The following is an 18,549-nucleotide window of genomic DNA, read 5'->3' as shown; positions in this document are numbered from 1 at the left end:
CTTCTTTTTGCTCATTCCTTTATCACCAGCCATACAGATGTTATTATAACTTAGGTTTCATCTTAATTCTTATTCTAAATTGTTCTTCTGGGCTTTCCCCCCAGTTTTCATGGTTTTAAGTGTACTCCAATCTTTGTAAATCTCTTTCTCTCTTGGTTTCCAAACCCATTATTTGTAAGTGTCACTGGGCATTCTCACTTAGCCTCAGTGCTGCCCGGCATTTTTACTACCTCTCTATAGTCGATATACTCTGCCACTTTTCAAGGTAACTGTTTTATTCCTTCTGAAACTGCCAGTATCCTTTCCTTGTGGCTTACCTTCAGCTGAAAACCTTGCTGTTAATTTCACTGAGAAAATAAGTTATCAGAAAAGAATTTTCCGTTGTCTTTTACCTACATTTACCCATTTGCCCATGCAATTCTGCCTTCACACCTGTTACAATGGATGGGCTAAACCTGCTGCTATCAAAAGCCAATGTAGGTGTCTACTGGATTCCATCCCCCATTGCATAACCAAGGACTTTGTTCTTGTATTTATCCCCTCTTCCCTGCATCATCAGTTTTTTCCATTCTGTTGGCTGTCCCATCAGTACACAAGTGGGCTGTAATATCTCCCATCTCCCATTCTAAACCTCTTCTTGACCCTTATCTTCCTCTAGCTAGCATCTCATCTTTCTGCTTTCTTCTCAGTAAACTGACTCAAGAGTTAATGAGTTAATAATAAGAAAAATTAATAATAGTACCTCAATTCATTGTTTCTCTTTTTCTCCCCCCACTTTGTCTTACACTCACTTTTTTTTTTTTTTTTTAATTTTATTTATTTATTTATTTATTTTTGGCTGTGCTGGATCTTCGGTTCGTGCGAGGGCTTTCTCTAGTTGCGGCAAGTGGGGGCCACTCTTCATCGCGGTGCGGGGACCGCTCTTCATCGCGGTGCGCGGGCCTTTCACTATCGTGGCCCCTCCCGTTGCGGGGCACAGGCTCCAGACGCGCAGGCTCAGCAGCTGTGGCTCACGGGCCCAGCTGCTCCGTGGCATGTGGGATCTTCCCAGACCAGGGCTCGAACCCGTGTCTCCCGCATTAGCAGGCAGATTCTCAACCACTGCGCCACCAGGGAAGCCCTACACTCACTTTTATTCACCACCACTCCACCAAAATCACTTTACTAACGCCACCATAGACTTAGTTCTCATCTTATTTGACCTCTCATCAGCATGTGACACAATTGAATATTCCTTCTTACTTGAAACACTTTCTTTACTTGGCTTTTAAGATGTTACACCCCCTGGGACTTCCCTGGTGGCGTAGTGATTAAGAATCTATCTGCCGGGCTTCCCTGGTGGCGCAGTGGTTGAGAATCTGCCTGCTAGTGCAGGGGACACGGGTTCGAGCCCTGGTCTGGGAGGATCCCACGTGCCGCGGAGCGGCTGGGCCCGTGAGCCACAATTGCTGAGCCTGCGCGTCTGGAGCCTGTGCCCCGCGACGGGGGGGGCCGTGGTAGAGAGAGGCCCGCGCACCGCGATGAAGAGTGGCCCCCGCTTGCCGCAACTGGAGAGGGCCCCCACACGAACCGAAGACCCAACACAGCCAAAAATGGATAAATAAATAAATAAATAAGAGAATCCTTTAAAAAAAAAAAAAAAGAATCTATCTGCCAATGCAGGGGACACGGGTTCGATCCCTGATCCAGGAAGATCCCACATGCTGCGGAGCAGCTAAACCCATGTGCCACAACTACTGAAGCCTGCGCTCTAGGGCCTGTGAGCCACAACTACTGAGCCCATGTGCCACAACTACTGAAGCCCACGGACCTAGAGCCCATGCTCCGCGACAAGAGAAGCCACCGCAATGAGAAGGCTGCGCACCGCAACGAAGGGTAGCCCCCGCTCGCGACAACTAGAGAAAGCCCATGCGCAGCAAGGAAGACCCAGTGCAGCCAAAAATAAATAAATTTATTTATTTAAAAAAAAAAAGATGTTACACCCACCTAATTTTCTTCCTGTCGACTTTAATTCCTCTGCCGGATGCTTCTCATCCTCCTGACTTGTAAATGTTATGAAGCCCTTTGAATCAATCCTCAGACCTCTCCTCTGTGTATACTCCCTAGGCGATCTCATCCAGATTCCTAGCCCAGATTTTCATCTCCAATCCCAACATCTTCTCTGAACTCCAGACTTATTTTTTCCAACTGCCTCCTTGACAATTACTGAATGTCTAATAGCCATTTCAAACTTAATTTCTTCAAAAACAGACTCTAGTTCTCTCTTCTTCCTCAAATCTGTACTTTCCCCAGTGTTCCCATCTCAGTAAATACACTCATTCTACACCTGGTTACTTAAGCTAAAAACCTTGGAATCATCTTTGCTTCCTTTTCATCCCACATTGAAGGCATCAGCAAGTGCTTTGGCTCTACTTTCAAATTATATTTAGGATCTGCCCATGTCTCTGCTCCTTCACAGGTACCAGGCTGGTTAAATCATCATCATCTCTTGCCTGGACTTTTGCAGTAGCCTAGTGACTGTTCCTCCTGCCCCTTTCCACACTTCTGTTTCTCCTTTATACCAGCCAGATGATACTGTAAAGTATCAGTCAGATCCTGTTGCTTTTCAGCTTGAAAGTCTATAGTGGCTTTCTCTTATATCTAGAATAAAATACAAAGTCCTTACTGTGGTCCATTATCTGGTCCTGTCTGCCTCCCAACTTCATATACTAACACCCTCTTTGTCACTTGTTGCCTTCAAACAACCTGCCATTCTTGCTCTTTCTCATGTATGCTAAGCAGGGTCCTGCTCAGAGCCTTTGTATCTTATGTTCCTTCACCCTAGAGTGTTCTTCACCAGGTATTCAGATGGCTCACTCCCTCATTTCTTCTTCTTTTAGATGTTGCCTCGACAGAGAGGTCTTTCCCTGTATTAGTATTCTCTTCCCCGACATGCTAATAACACTCATCACTACCTAACATCATGTTATATATTTGTCTGTCTTCCTTCCCTTGAATCATGAGGGCAGGGACTGTGTTTTGTTCAGTGATGTATTCCTGTGATGATGTGTGACACAGAGGAAGTGCCCAAGTCTTTGCTGAATAAATGAACCCAGATACCTCAAGCTCAGTTAGTCTTAAACTCATTATTCTACCATCTCCCTTTTTCTTCAGATGAAACTCTCCCTTTCCGTTGCTGTTTATCCTGCCGTAATAGCTCCAGACTCTTTTTTTCCACTGCCGTATGCTTTAGTTTGGGCCCTCAGCATCTTCTCCTGGAACTATTATAGAGACTTCTTAACTGGTTTCCCCACCTTTAGACTGTCCCATACCTGCCACTCAAGATGTCTTTCAAAGACAGATCGAACACCAGGAGTGAACTGTAAAGTAAGCTGTGGACTTTGGGTGATTATGATGTGTCAGTTTAGGTTCCCCCTTGGTAGCAAATGTACCACTGTGGTGAGTGGTGTTGATAATGGGGAGGCTGTGCGTGTGGTGGGGGAGGGGTGTGTGGGAGGCCTCTGTACCTCCCTATTTTATGATAAACGTAAAACTGCTCTAAAAGAATAAATCCGTTCTTTTTGAAAACATTTTTTTTTTAAATTGATCCTGTCATTCTCCAATCTAAAAGTCTCAGTGGTTCTCTGTTGCCTGTGGTCCAAGTTCCTTAGGCTGACATATAAGGCCTTTTGTAATGGTGATTCTCAAGTTAGCTTTCTATATTGCTCACCCCCTGCTTTTACACCTTATCTTTCAGCCACAATGAATTTATCTGGCACAAGCGTACCATACTTTTTTATGCCTCTGAGTGTTTGAACATGGGTGGGAAGCCCTTTCCCTCACTTATTATATGAGATTCTTCTTGATTGTCCTCTGTTTGCCACTCTGGCCCCATTTCGTTTGTCCATTATAGTGCTTTATAATAATATGCTGATACTATTTGATATGTTTGTCTGTCCCACAAGGCTGACTGTATTCCAGTCTTTTGGGTGACTGGCATGGAGACCAGCATAGTTTTTGAGTTATATTGAAAGTGGTTTTAAGATATTTGGGTTCTTCAGGTTTGCCAGCTTGGTGCTTTTGAAGGTAAACATTAAAGAGAAACAAGTGGAATCTCAAGGCTGTATGCACACCAGGAAATAGAAGATTTATCTTTTCTTTTAAAAGAGAAGCAGTCTTCTGCAAAGTTTCTCCACCCTGTGGGGGAAAAAAGAATAACAAGGTGTAGCTATAAGTTTATAAGATCAATTTAAGAAGAAAAATCTGAATTCACCCTCCTTATTCTGACCATGTCATGACTGCTCACAGTGGTGAGTCAGATCTGGGAATCAGTCTTAGCTCCAGGAATCCTGGAGAGTGTTTTTAACCAGACTTGTTTAGTTTATTGTGTTTGTACATCAGTGCTCATGCCTTCAGCAGCTTTCTAAGCAGGGGACTAAATGACCTATAGTCCTGTTTATACATCTGCTGTTTCATTGTTTCTGCCTCTTCCATGTATTAAAATAATATCCTCTGATTATTTAGCACTTATCGTGTGCCAGTTGTATAGTACACTAGTTGATAGTACAGTATCTTTGGAAAGAATTATCACCATTTTACAGGTAAGAAAAAGATGGGTCAAAGCATCGTCATGAGTTACCTGTGTTCAGTAAGCAGTGGTAGAGGCTGGATTCAGACCATTGCCAGCTTGCCTTCAAGGCCCCACGTTCTTTCTTTGCCATGTTGGTACTATGCCTGGCTTTAGACATCTTTCCCTACCCTTTTATTTATTTGGTGAACAAGCACTGAGTGAAAACTTGAGCTGTGCTGTGATTAACGGCAAGATTCTAGTACATGGGCTTTGTGGAATCTTTGCCTGTTCAGGAACCTGTTTCATTTGCCTCCTTGTTCTAAGCTATGTTTTAGAAAGGTGAACTCATAGTTGTTTGGCCTGTGGAAAGATTTTTATTTCAATGATTGGCATTTGTATTTTACAGTGTTTTTTTTTTTTTTTTTAAAGTTTTGCCTTGGAAAATTGTAAACATGCACATGAAAAAGAGAATAGTATAAGGAGCCCTTATGTACCCATTACAGTTCTCAGCATTTTGCCAGAATTATTTCATCTGTTTGCCCCATGCCATTGTTACACCTAACAAACTGAAAATAGGTCCTTAAGTTATAATGGTTTTTTTGACAGGGAGATATTTGGCATGTATTTCACTGGTAATCATGGAACAAATTAGTGACTTGCAGCTCTTGCAGCTGAGGAAATGAGAATCTTATTTCCAGCCAACAAGATTTGAACAAAATACTTTCTTTGATGAATTTGGTGTGTGAGAGGACTAGGAGAACTGGGCCAGTGTAGTTAAATCTCTTTTAAAAGCCATGTCTAAAATGTAATGTTTTGCTAATGTTTGTTTTAGACTACAGTAGTTCAAGAATGAAGTACATTTTTAAAATATATGTATAAAATCAGTGTCAGTATTTTCTGCTCAGGTTTGTTTTTGTTTGTTTTTAATGGTCCTTCGGGTTTTAATGTCTGATTTATCAATCTTTTTAACATAGCTCAGATTAGTCAATCTCTTTTTGTCAGTAGTCTCTTAAGGGTCTTACTTAGAGGAACTCTGAGAAAATACTTGACACACATATTATTGTTACTTATTATAAGTAAAGCCTGGATATAGGAAAAATGGTAACATACATTTAAGTTGTAAAAATTTTCTTACCCAGCCTTCTCTGACACTTCTTTTCCCCCATTACTATTTTCCTCACAGCAAATCTTAGGAATGTTGCTGAGCTTCTAACGCAGCTGACTTGAAATGATAGCAAGAGAGTACATGATTATTAGATGCTTAAAATGACATATAGATAATGACTTTGTTCAAATGATCATACTAGTTATCCATAGTTACTTTGTTTATAAATTTGAAATAGTAATAGGTGGACCTTTAGGTTACATTAGATTAATAACAGAAGTAACTTCTTATACTTCTTATAGTTTTTCCACGTCAGTTGGTTATTTCCCTCCCTTGCAACTTAGTCAGCTAAACCAGCTGACAAATAGGGAAACTAGTTAGTTGAGGATCTCTGGTTACCGTTGAAAATGAAAATTAACTGATAGTGAGATTACTCACATCTTCTTTTCTAGCCGTTTATATAATGATATAATGAAAAGATTTTTGTTATTTTAGAGTCCCCCTTCTAATTAATAATTACACCAAAGGTTTTAAACTGCCTGAATCACTTAAGATGAAGTTCTATATGAACATATTTTTATATACACTAAACTTTCTTTGTTTTGTTTCCAAAATAAGGCAGTAGTGATTCTTTCAGAATCTTTACTTTGGACCCTAGCTTACCTCTTTGAAGGTTTAGAAGTATAGTAAGTGGTGTATTTTGTGTTACAGCAGCCAGGCATGGCATTATAGTACGTTATATCCTTTCATCTCTGCAACCACATGGGAAGAACGTATTGGCTTTACTCAGATTTTACACGGGGAAACAGAGGGTCAGGAGATTCAGTTGAGTAGTCTGAGAAGAAATAGCATAACCAGTCTTAGAAGGGTGTCTGACGCCAGTGCCAGGTGATCTGTAAATGGAGGAATGAAGAAAAATAAGAAAGAAAAATCGAAGCTTCGAAGAAGGAGAGAAATTAGGCTATCTTAGGGTGATATTATTTTAATGCCTGAAACATATATCTTTTATAGTTCATAAACTGCTTTTGATTCTCACCACAATCCTGTAAGATAGCATGGCAGATATTGTACAGGTGAGGAAACTGAGGTCTGAGGAGTAAGTGTAGGAGAAAGACATAGGTCTTCTGACCCTCACCCAGGGGTCTGATTCTAAGCAGATGGTCAAGGGCGAGTCTAACAGAGTGGTTCTCAGCGCTGGTTGCACATCTGAATCTCCTCAGGGGGTTGGGGAGATATTGCTGCCTGAGTCATATCATCAGAGATTCTCACTTAATGGATCTGCGGTGAGACTTGGTCTTTGGTATTTTTATGATTCTGTTACAAGGTCAGGATTAAGAGACCACCCCTCTGATGGAAAGTCTGGTAGTCTGAAAGTTGAAACCTGAGGGTTCTATGGTACTTTGGGCAAGATTGCTTGAATAAGAATAGATATTCACATTCTGCCTGCCTAAGAGTTATTGAAAACAGAAAGGGGGAATTTTTATAAAAGCCCATTGAAAATACAAAAAAGGACAGAACAACATAGCTCCATGATCATTGTCATTAACACTGGGGAAACATCAAAGATGTGGCTTTGTTTAGTTTTTAGTTCTGGTATCCAGAATAACTGTCACTGCCGTGTATGCATATAATAAAATAATATTAAAGTTTATTTCATTTCTAATTGGGTTCCTTTCATGAATCTCAGGACAATATACAAATTTAAATCAAACCTAGTGATTAAAACTACAAAAGGATAAAATTGAAAATAGCATCAAGGATTGTGTCTTTATATCTTTATCCCTGGTAACTTAACATAATACTTCCCACATAGGAGGTTCCTGTTAAATAATAAATTAATGAACTGAACAGATTCTGTGAAGTTGCATGAGGTTATTGTAAAACATATTAACGTGATTTTATGACACACAAATGTGGAATTAATACTTAGAGCAATTTTATAATTGTTAATACTGTACTTTATCTCAATACCATCTGTTTTCTTTCAGGACCTATATAAATCAGCCTTCTTTTATTTTGAAGGAACATTTTACAATGATAAAAGATACCCTGAATGCAGAGATTTGAGCAGGTATAACTTTCCAAAAATCCTAAAGTCTTTCCTGTTTCTCGTTGTAAAAATAGGGTTATCACCACAAATTCTATTATTGGTCTCTTAAGAATCTTTGCCAAGGAATTATTTTGTTAGATTGTTTTTTGTTTGTTTTGGGGTTAAAAAGTATCTCTCAGTTTTTAAAATATTTTCAAAGTTATCTGGTTGGCCTAGGTTATAGTAAGTTAATCAAATTTTTACCCCAAAAAGAAAATTTTCTTACCAAAGACATACATAGACCATTTCAAAATCTTTGCCAGCTATCTAGAATTATTTTTTAAATGTAATATCTGCTGTTTCAGAAATTATAGTAAATCTTGTGTAGAGCCTTAGATACATCTGAAAAAAAGATTAAATTCCACTTAAACACTTTATTAATCTCTGTTCTTCATGTTTAGGTGATAGTAAATTAATCTTTCACTATTTTTTTCTGCTTGTCCAATGTATACTGTTTGGAGTGGATATGTGTATGTAAGGTTGCTTATGTAGATAACATGAAAAATCTATGTCTGACATCATGTTATCTACATAAAAGTATTACCATACTTTTATTATTGGTATTCTGGCAAATAGAGTATATATGTATATTTTTTCTGAGTGTTTATGTAAACTCTTTCATTATAGCCATTTGTATCTATATTCTAATGCAGCAGTTCTCAGACTTGGCCTCCGCACTCCTTTATACTGTAAATAATTGACTCCAAAGAGCTTTTGTTTATGTGGGTTATAGCTGTAAATATTCACTGTATTAGAAATTGAAACTAAGAAATATTTTAAAATATTAACTAATTTAAATAGTCAAGTTACAGTTACCATTAATAACAATTTTGTGAAAAATAACTTCCAGAACAAAATAAAATAGTGAGAAGAGTGACGTTGTTATACATTTTCCATTCAGTCTGAAGTGATAACACACATCACATAGCCTCCAGAAAACTGGTGTTTATGAGAGAATAAGAATTGAAAAGAGTTTTAAGATTACCGTAAAGATAATTTTGACCTCACAAACCTCTGTGGGAGTCTCAGGACCTTACTTTGAGAACTGCTGCTCTAATGGATACGGAAAAATTCAGAGTTCCTTCCTACTTGCAACATGTGTCAGCCACTCTGGTTTTCATTTCAAGTTGGTAGCTGTCCAGTTAATTCGGTGAGCCGGCTTTTGTGAAACATGCAGTTGCAAACCGCTTGGAGCAGTGATACAGCCTTGCCGTTTTCCTCCTCAGAACCATCATTGAGTGGTCAGAGTCCCATGATAGAGGCTATGGAAAGTTTCAGACTGCTAAGATGGAAGATTTCACCTTCAATGACTTGCATATTAAACTGGGTTTTCCATACTTATACTGTCACCAGGGAGACTGTGAACACGTTGTTGTCATTACTGACATAAGGTAAGTGGTAGAACTCAGAACATTTTGTTATTTGTCCTGTTTTCCTTTTCTTTATTTCACAGTATAAAAGCACAGGTAGTTTTGTTTGTTTGAAATAAGAGGAATAAAAGTAATCATCACTGCAGTTTCGTTCAGGAGCAGCAAAAATAACTGCTTGCTATGCAGTGACCAACTCTGCATCCATTTGCATCTTCTATTGTTTGTCTTTTGGAAAATCTGTAATAATTACTTTAGTGATTAACCAGTGTGAGCCATTTGAAATGGTAGAATATGCCAAAAACCAAGAAAAATAACTGAAGCTTCTCCTTTGCCTGAGGACAGTGTTTGACTTCTGTGAGTCTCCATGGGCCCCTTCCTCCATTAAAAAATATTAGAAATTATATTTTATGACAGTGCTGGTATAAAGACAAACAATACAGGCTGGATTTTTATTATAAAAAAAGAAATACTTTACTGTTTATTAAGGGGTTAAAAATCTGTAAATAAAAGTAATTATCTTTGTATATTGGGCAGCTATTATTCAGGTAATAGTCATCCACTTTGTATATCAGATAGGCCCTTTGCTTTGCAAATCTGCAGCTATATTTCTAGGTTTCTTCTCTTTTTGCCAAAATTTGAAGGAGGTAAAAGGGAACTGGGGGAAGAGAAGAGTAATTCTAATATTTGACAAATATGAAGGCTTAATGCTTTGATAAAGATTTAGAGTGGTCAGGAATGAAATAGTCTAAAATGAGATTTAGGGATTAGTTATAAATTTTGTATAGCTGGTACCTCTAATGAATAAGGCTATTCATTTCCTTATTTAGGAAATCTCAATTTATGAAGGACCACTATATAGGAATAAGCCCTGCTCTATCCTTGGCTTGATTTTTTCTGAGAGACGATTCAGATTTTTTTATGGAGCAATGATATACTCATTCTGATGGTTTTAGAAAGTCCCTGCTTCCACTTTTTTGGGGTTTTAGTGACTGGTCTCTAAAAATTTACCTCCCATGCCCTCATTCTCAGGAAGCTACCAGCAGTACTTTACACAAAGAGTAAACCTTGAAGAAGGAACACATGGAATGCAAAGCAGAATAGGTAAGACATAAAAAGGAACTCTCAGAATGATGGGAAAGGGAAGTCCCAGAATGATGGCTGTAGAACAGACCTAGAGAACAGCTTAGTCCAGAGATTGGAGCAGGACGGGGGACGAAGGAAGCATGTCCTGAGACTGCTAGACCTCCCGTTGGTGTGTAGCCCATTTGGAAAGCACGTTTACCATTCTGTCAGCAAATAGGGAACTGAATTAGTGACAGGTACACTGAAACCTAAGCAAATGCAAACATGAGAGAATTAGTAGCTAGAAAACAAAAGTGTTACACAGTAAAATGAACCTATAGTCAATTCTGTGGTTTAGGGGGATGTTTAATTCATTTGTCATAATTTAAACATTAAATATCTATTTAACCAAAGTTTAGTAGTTCTGCAGAGGGATGTTGAGGAGCTAAATTAAAAAGAGGCAGTTAAAAGAATGGAAAACAGTTGCCTCTAGGGAAGAATTGATGAAGCAAGAGCCAGGAGAGCTCATAAACCTCATAGATTTATATGACTTAAAATTATTTAGGTTTACTTCTTTGATAAAGTGTTAAGTTTTTATAAAATGTTCTGCTTGCTCTTCACTCAAATGAGGGGGAGTGTGCCTCAGTATAAGCATAAGATGGAAGACAGTCGACTTTTTTCTGGTGATCTGAGTCTCCTTACATTTCTTACAGTGTAGGCATATTGCTGTACAGTGTCATTCCTTAAATTCAAGGCGACTTGGAAAAACAATTTACACTTGTTAAGCATTTGCACTATAGGACTTTCCTAAGGAGTTTTTTAATGTAATTGACTACAAGTAATTTTTATCTTACAGGAGGATTTAATCATTCAGTGCCATTTCATAGTTTAATAGTTGGTAAACTATTAAAAGTTTATTAATCATTTTCTGATGGTGAAGTTAATACATTGCTACCCTTTCTTACTAAAAAAAAAGAAAAATCAAATTTTATAATTATCAGGGGCCTTTAAAATACTGTTGTGCATTCCATTCATTTTTCAGATGAAGAACCTGGGGTCCAGCATGGTTAATGGATTTATCCAAACCCACTAAGCTGATTAGTGGCATAGTGAGAACTGACTCCCACTTAAAATTTCTGAATTCTGACACCTAAAACTAAAGTCCTACCAATTCACATTATAACGGAAGCCAGATTTGGATTTTAATGAGAGCTCTTTTAATAAAAGAAGACCCATGTTTGTAACACAAAACCACTTAATCTAGGTAAAATAGCACTGAGTACACTTGCTCAGACTGTGTACTACGTGTTGAGCAAAGCAGGGATTCTCTGAAGGAGTACATTCAAGAAATGCTGCCTACAGTATTTCCCTCTTAAGAGTCATAGTGCACATGGCCATAAAGGGATTTGGGAAGTTTCCCAGGAAAGAAAACATTGTTTAATCCCAAATGCTCTTTTGGAGAAAGTGTTTTGTGGAACACAATAAATTGAAAAATATACCTACCGTGTTCTTAATTTTGAGGTAAGGATATATTTCATTACGGATCACAAAAATTTGCACTACAATATCATCATTTATTTTTTCATGTACAAAAGGCTTGTGCATCATAATGACTGCCTGGATAGGACACTCTATCCCCTTCTTATCAAGAAGCATTGGCTCTGGACCAGAAAATGTTTTGTTTGTAAAATGTACACGGCTAGGTAAGTGATTCTGTTTTTTTCCTTGAAAAGTATTGGTTTTTAACAGTCAAGTACTTTAGATTTTTGGTATTTCAGTTTTTTTTCTGTTTTGAATTGAGGATTTACACTCTGGAATATAAATAATATAAAGGCTTTTATCTAGTAGGAAAGCAGTACAAACAGTAGTACAAATCAGTTTAGTAGGTTAGAGCCATGTTTTAGACAATAAGGAATTATGTATAATGGAAGTCCAGGGATTAGGTCAGACTTTAGTTTGGTTGATAATTTATGCTGGATGATGTATGTCATCAGGGAGCCATATTCTTTCTACCTCTTGTTAGCAGTTTACAAAATTGGCTTCATCCACAGCTTCTCGATGATAAAAATAACACTGCATCTCATTTTTAATGAGGTCAAAATATGGTTTCATAAAATTTTGTGGTTTTGCATGTTTAGCTTTTGTTTTAACTGTGGCTCAGAGTCAAAAAGCCATTTAGACGAAAACGGAAGAATTTAGTGTCATCAGTTTGTTTTGGGTTCCCCACCACAGTGTTTTTTTTGTTTGTTTTTTTTTTTAAAGTAACTCTCCCTGGCTTGGCTCTACTTTTTTTTTTTTTTTAAAGTTTAATTTTTATTTATTTATTGATCTATCCATGGGTGTGTTGGGTCTTCGTTTCTGTGCGAGGGCTTTCTCCAGTTGTGGCAGGTGGGGGCCACTCCTCATCGCGGTGCGCGGGCCTCTCACCATCGCGGCCTCTCTTGTTGCAGAGCACAGGCTCCAGACGCGCAGGCTCAGTAATTGTGGCTCACGGGCCCAGTTGCTCCTTGGCATGTGGGATCTTCCCAGACCAGGGCTCGAACCCGTGTCCCCTGCATTGGCAGGCAGATTCTCAAGAACTGTGCCACCAGGGAAGCCCTTTTTTTTTTTTTTTTTAACATCTTTATTGGAGTATAATTGCTTTACAATGGTATGTTAGTTTCTGCTGTATAACAAAGTGAGTCAGCTATACATACACATATATCCCCATATCTCCTCCCTCTTGCGTCTCGCTCCCACCCTCCCTATCCCACCCCTCTAGGTGGTAACAAAGCACTGAGCTGATCTCCCTGGGCTATGCAGCTGCTTCCCACTAGCTGTCTATTTTACATTTGGTAGTGTATATATATGTCCATGCCACTCTCTTACTTCATCCCAGCTTACCCTTCCCCCTCCCCGTGTCCTCAAGTCCATTCTCTACATCTGTGTCTTCATTCCTGTCCTGCCCCTAGGTTCTTCAGAACCTTTGTTTTTGTTTTTAAGATTCCATATATATGTGTTAGCCGTACGGTATTTATTTTTCTCTTTCTGACTTAGTTCACTCTGTATGACAGACTCTGGGTCCATCCACCTCACTACAAATAACTCAGTTTCGTTTCTTTTTATGGCTGAGTAATATTCCATGTATATATGTGCCACATCTTCTTTATCCGTTCATCTGTTGATGGACACTTAGGTTGCTTCCATGTCCTGGCTATTGTAAATAGAGCTGCAATGAACATTGTGGTACATGATGCTTTTTGAATTATGGTTTTCTCAGGGTGTATGCCCAGTAGTGGGATTGCTGGGTCATATGGTAGTTCTGTTTTTAGTTTTTTAAGGAACCTCCATACTGTTCTCCATAATGGCTGTATCAGTTTACATTCCCACCAACAGTGCAGCAGGGTTCCTTTTACTCCACCACACCCTCTCCAGCATTTTTTGTTTGTAGATTTTTTGATGATGGCCATTCTGACTGGTGTGAGGTGATACCTCATTGTAGTTTTGGTTTGCAGTTCTCTAGTGATTCGTGATGTTGAGCATCCTTTCATGTGTTTGTTGGCTATCTGTATACCTTCTTTGGAGAAATGTCTATTTAGGTCTTCTGCCCACTTTTGGATTGGGTTGTTTGTTTTTTTGATATTGAGCTGCATGAGCTGCTTGTAAATTTTGGAGAATAATCCTTTGTCAGTTGCTTCATTTGCAAATATTTTCTCCCATTCTGAGGGTTGTCTTTTCGTCTTGTTTATGGTTTCCTTTGCTGTGCAAAAACTTTTAAGTTTCATTAGGTCCCATTTGTTTATTTTTGTTTTTATTTCCATTTCTCTAGGAGGTGGGTCAAAAAGAACCTTGCTGTGATTTATGTCATAGAGTGTTCTGCCTATGTTTTCCTCTAAGAGTTTGATAGTGTCTGGCCTTACACTTAGGTCATTAATCCATTTTGAGTTTATTTTTGTGTATGGTGTTAGGGAGTGTTCTAATTTCATTCTTTTACATGTAGCTGTCCAGTTTTCCCAGCACCAGTTATTGAAGAGGCTGTCTTTTCTCCATTGTATGTTCTTGACTCCTTTATCAAAAATAAGATGACCATATGTGCATGGGTTTATCTCTGGGCTTTCTATCATGTTCCATTGATCTATATTTCTGTTTTTGTGCCAGTACCATACTCTCTTGATTACTGTAGCTTTGTAGTACAGTCTGAAGTCCGGGAGCCTGATTCTTCCAGCTCCGTTTTTCTTTCTGAAGATTGCTTGGGCTATTCGGGGTCTTTTGTGTTTCCATACAAATTGTTAAATATTTTGTTCTAGTTCTGTGAAAAATGCCATTGGTAGTTTGATAGGGATTGCATTGAATCTGTAGATTGCTTTGGGTAGTATAGTCATTTTCACAATGTTGATTCTTCCAATCCAAGAACATGGTATATATCTCTCCATCTGTTTGTATCATCTTTAATTTCTTTCATCGTCTTATAGTTTTCTGCATACAGGTCTTTTGTCTCCTTAGGTAGGTTTATTCCTAGGTATTTTATTCTTTTTGTTGCAGTGGTAAATGGGAGTGTTTCCTTAATTTCTCTTTCAGATTTTTTCTATTTTTTCTGTTGAGATGATCATATGGTTTTCATCCTTCAATTTCTTAATATGGTGTATCACATTGATTGATTTGCATATATTCACAATATGCTTTTCTAAATGATCAATAGGAAAACATGATAAATCAGTTATCAGATCAAAATGGAAATCAGGGGATGTCAAAACAATCCATGGGATGCAGAATTCAGATAGACTGAAAAATATCATTTTCACTTAATGTGACATTTCAGGTCAAAACCCAAAATCTCATTTGAATAATGTTGCCCATATTCCCATTTGTATATACTCTGTAACATTTTAATCCTAAATTCTAGGTTAAAAACCTGGAGTTTTTACAGTGAGGTATCACCTCACACCGGTCAGAATGGCCATCATCAAAAAATCTACAGACAATAAATGCTGGAGAGGGTGTGGAGAAAAGGGAACCCTCTTGCACTGTTGGTGGGAATGTAAGTTGATTACAGCCACTATGGAGAACAGTATGGAGGTTCCTTAAAAAACTAAAAACAGAACTACCATACGACCCAGCAATCCTCCTACTGGGCATATACCCTGAGAAAACCATAATTCAGAAAGAGACATGTACCACAATGTTCATTGCAGCACTATTTACAATAGCCAGGACATGGAAGCAACCTAAGTGTCCATCGACAATGAATGGATAAAGAAGATGTGGCACATATATACAATGGAATATTACTCAGCCATAAAAAGAAACGAAATTGAGTTATTTGTAGTGAGGTGGATGGACCTAGAGTCTCTGATACAGAGTAAACTAAGAAAGAGAAAAACAAATACTGTATGCTAACATATATATGGAATCTAAAAAAGAAAAATGGTTCTGACAAACCTAGGGGCAGGACAGGAATAAAGATGCAGACGTAGAGAATGGACTTGAGGACACGGGGAGGGGGAAGGGTAAGCTGGGATGAAGTAAGAGAGTGGCATTGACTTGTACCAAATGTAAAATAGCTAGCTAGTGGAAAGCAGCTGCATAGCACAGGGAGATCAGCTGGGTGCTTTGTGACCACCTAGAGGGGTGGGAGGGAGACCCAAGAGGGAGGGGATATGGGGATATATGTATATGTATAGCAGATTTACTTTGTTATTCAGCAGAAACTAACACACCATTGTAAAGCAATTATACTCCAATAAAGATGTTAAAAAAGAAAAAAAAGCTGGAGTTTTCAAGTTAACCAGTACTAATTTACCAGTTAGAAAGATTAAGCAAAAAGTTTATCAAGTTTGTAGTATCTAATATTATGCATTTTCAAGATGGCCTATTAGAAGAAAACATTTGTGTTTATGTAAACAGTTATTTGAAGGATAGGTATGTCATGGCAAGTATGTGATGCTTTCAAGTATGGATTTACATTCTTTTCTACTTACCTTTAAGGAGAAGTCTTTCAGAGCACAGTTGTCCTTTTGCCTTGTGGAGTATTGGTAGTGATATGTCTGTATGTATACATGTGTATACAAAATTATATAAAGGACTATATAAATAAGCTAAAATAAGGCAATAGTGGGAATGTTATGTATACATATTATTACAGGTCATAACTACTGCGGCATATTAAAGCATGAAAAAGTCGATTATAATAATATACATCTTTTTTAACTACAGATGGGTGACGAACAATGACAGTTTTGCACCAGAGGACCCATGTTTCTTTTGTGATGTTTGCTTCCGAATGCTCCACTATGATTCAGAAGGCAACAAACTGGGGGAATTCCTCGCTTATCCTTATGTTGATCCTGGAACCTTTAGTTAATATCAAAATGTGTACCCTTTACTTCCAAGAAATGCCAGTGAGGAGCAGGATCCACCTGAAACAATCAGCTGAAGTTACCACCCCAGCAAAGAAAGTTCAAATCACAGGTCTTATTAAGCAACTTAAATGTATTTAAATGTTTTGAAATATATTAAATTATTTTAATATTCCAAAGTATAGTTTTTATTCAGTGCTTTTTTGCCCATTTTTGAGTTGTCTCATTGATTTGTAGGAGTGCTTTTATGTATCCTGAGTACAAATCCTTTGTCAGATACAAGTATTCTGGTTTTCTCCCAGTCTGTAGTATGCCTATTCACTCTTTGTCCAGAGGGCTTTTTGCTCATCTGTCATTATACATCAAGTGATGGAAGTGTTTTGAAAATTCTTTGAAGAATGTGAGCGCTACACCTTGTACCATGAGGCTTCCAAGGTAAAGATCCTTCAAATATCTGTAATAAAAATGAGGGAGAAGTTAAGAATAAAAGCAGACTATTTAATAAATACAGTATTAAGAGTAGCTATTGTGTAATTTAATCTTACACTGAGCGCTTTTGTAATGTTAGGTTTTGTTTTGGTAGAAACTAGGCACGCTTAACACTTCAGAAAGACTCACTACACGAATAACGAATGTATAAAGATCTTGAGTATACACTCATACCTTCACAGAAGTAACTTAAACTGAAGCTTCATTTCTTGACCAGAAGTTTTTGGAATCACAAATGCTATTAGTTTAAAATGTATGCCCATTTAATATTTTTATGATTTAAAGAAATCGATTTTATCTAATATGACCAATGAATGGACATGGGAAATCAAGATCCTATGGATTGCTAGCTGTGGATCATGATTCTTAGGCAATAATACACAGCATCCTGTATACAAAAACACAATTGTTTTTCTATCCCAGCTCTTCATTCTTCTGGTTATGATAGTCTAGTTATCCTATTCTCATTCTGGGCCACAGGGCAACTTTGATAAATTCTGAGGTCTAGCTCCGTGAGAGAAAATTGTAGCTACCTATATTGAAATGTTTTCTGGAAATCTTTTTTGGTGGAAAATTTAATTGTTTAATACTTTTAGGAATGCTGGAAAAATATTAAACAGAATTAAACATTTTAAATGTGTTGTACTTAAATTTCACGTTCTCTCTTCTAGGTTATATTTAAATTCGGCTGAATTCCACTTTCCCTGGATGGCTAAGAACATTTACCATATAAATCAAAAACTGATGAAGCCTAAAAGACTGTGTGTTTAAAAGGTTGACAGTGAAATGTTTTATGGACTTAAATGCCACATAAGTCAATTAAGTCGATTGGTATGTAGAAGACAAGGACCTGTTTCTAGCGGTGAGCATATTCACTGATTCAGTCAATACACCAGAAAATCAGCATAAGGAAATAAGAGGTCCCTCCATGGCTGGCTGGCTGTTATTGCCTGCATGTTTACTTTCATGTTTCCAATGATGCTGAATTAGAACAGATTGAAAATCCTGCTGGAAAACCAAAGATTTATCTAATTCTTTAAAGTTCCACAGGTAAAAATGAATTTTTGCTTCCTTTATTTTTAAACTGCATTCCTTATAGGTCTTCCATTAGTATGCAAGGGTCTGTTTACTTTTATTTTCATCATTCCATATCTCAAAACAGCAAATTCCAGAAAGTGGATTGTCACAAAGCAGCATTAATCCATGCGTGGTACCAATCAATTTATTTTACTGGCAAAGAAGGCTGTCAGTTAAAACATTACTGCTATTGAAATTCTTATTTTGTTCTTCTTTGAGATTATTATTCTGCTGGTTCTTAAGGTTAACTTCTTCACCGAAGTTACAAAGGCTCAGATACCCTTCTATTATCATTTCCTGGTGCGGTCTAAAGGCCTACCATATTACTCTCAGAACTTGCCAATGTACTGCATATCAGTTATACAGGTCTCCCACTACGTTCAACTCAAAAGAAACCCCTAACTTTGAAGTAGGCATATTTAAGATGTTTTGAATCAGGGATTTTGTAGCTGTAAAATTCAGTTTTAAACACA

The 18,549-nt window shown here is 37.8% G+C and overlaps 2 protein-coding genes across 5 annotated transcripts in view; one reads left to right on the top strand and one right to left on the bottom strand.

Moving 5' to 3' along the window:
• The window catches only part of SNAPC3 (small nuclear RNA activating complex polypeptide 3), a 36,899-nt gene extending 20,207 nt beyond the window's left edge, over window positions 1–16,692 (top strand). Inside the window, exons 6-9 of one of the 2 annotated variants that reach the window (XM_007176775.2) lie at window positions 7,643–7,725; window positions 8,970–9,134; window positions 11,771–11,878; window positions 16,368–16,692. In XM_007176775.2, coding sequence (XP_007176837.1) covers window positions 7,643–7,725; window positions 8,970–9,134; window positions 11,771–11,878; window positions 16,368–16,515 — 504 coding nt within the window. In that variant the 3' untranslated portion in view covers window positions 16,516–16,692. Of the gene's footprint in view, window positions 1–7,642; window positions 7,726–8,969; window positions 9,135–10,142; window positions 10,997–11,770; window positions 11,879–16,367 lie in introns of those variants that run through there. The other variant, XM_007176776.2, reaches the window with a different exon arrangement.
• A 17-nt stretch (window positions 16,693–16,709) lies between these two features.
• Window positions 16,710–18,549, bottom strand: part of PSIP1 (PC4 and SRSF1 interacting protein 1) — a 40,394-nt gene continuing 38,554 nt past the window's right edge. For all 3 annotated transcript variants that reach the window (XM_057548081.1, XM_057548083.1, XM_057548080.1), the window contains exon 16: window positions 16,710–16,964. In XM_057548081.1, the coding sequence (XP_057404064.1) occupies window positions 16,856–16,964 (109 nt within the window). In that variant the 3' untranslated portion in view covers window positions 16,710–16,855. The remainder of the gene's footprint in view (window positions 16,965–18,549) is intronic.

The sequence above is a fragment of the Balaenoptera acutorostrata genome, chromosome 6 (assembly GCF_949987535.1).
Source record: "Balaenoptera acutorostrata chromosome 6, mBalAcu1.1, whole genome shotgun sequence".
In the NCBI taxonomy this organism is placed as follows: Eukaryota; Metazoa; Chordata; class Mammalia; order Artiodactyla; family Balaenopteridae; genus Balaenoptera; species Balaenoptera acutorostrata.
The sequence above is the reverse complement of the archived record's forward strand: the minus strand, read 5'-3'. Positions and strand labels throughout refer to the sequence as shown.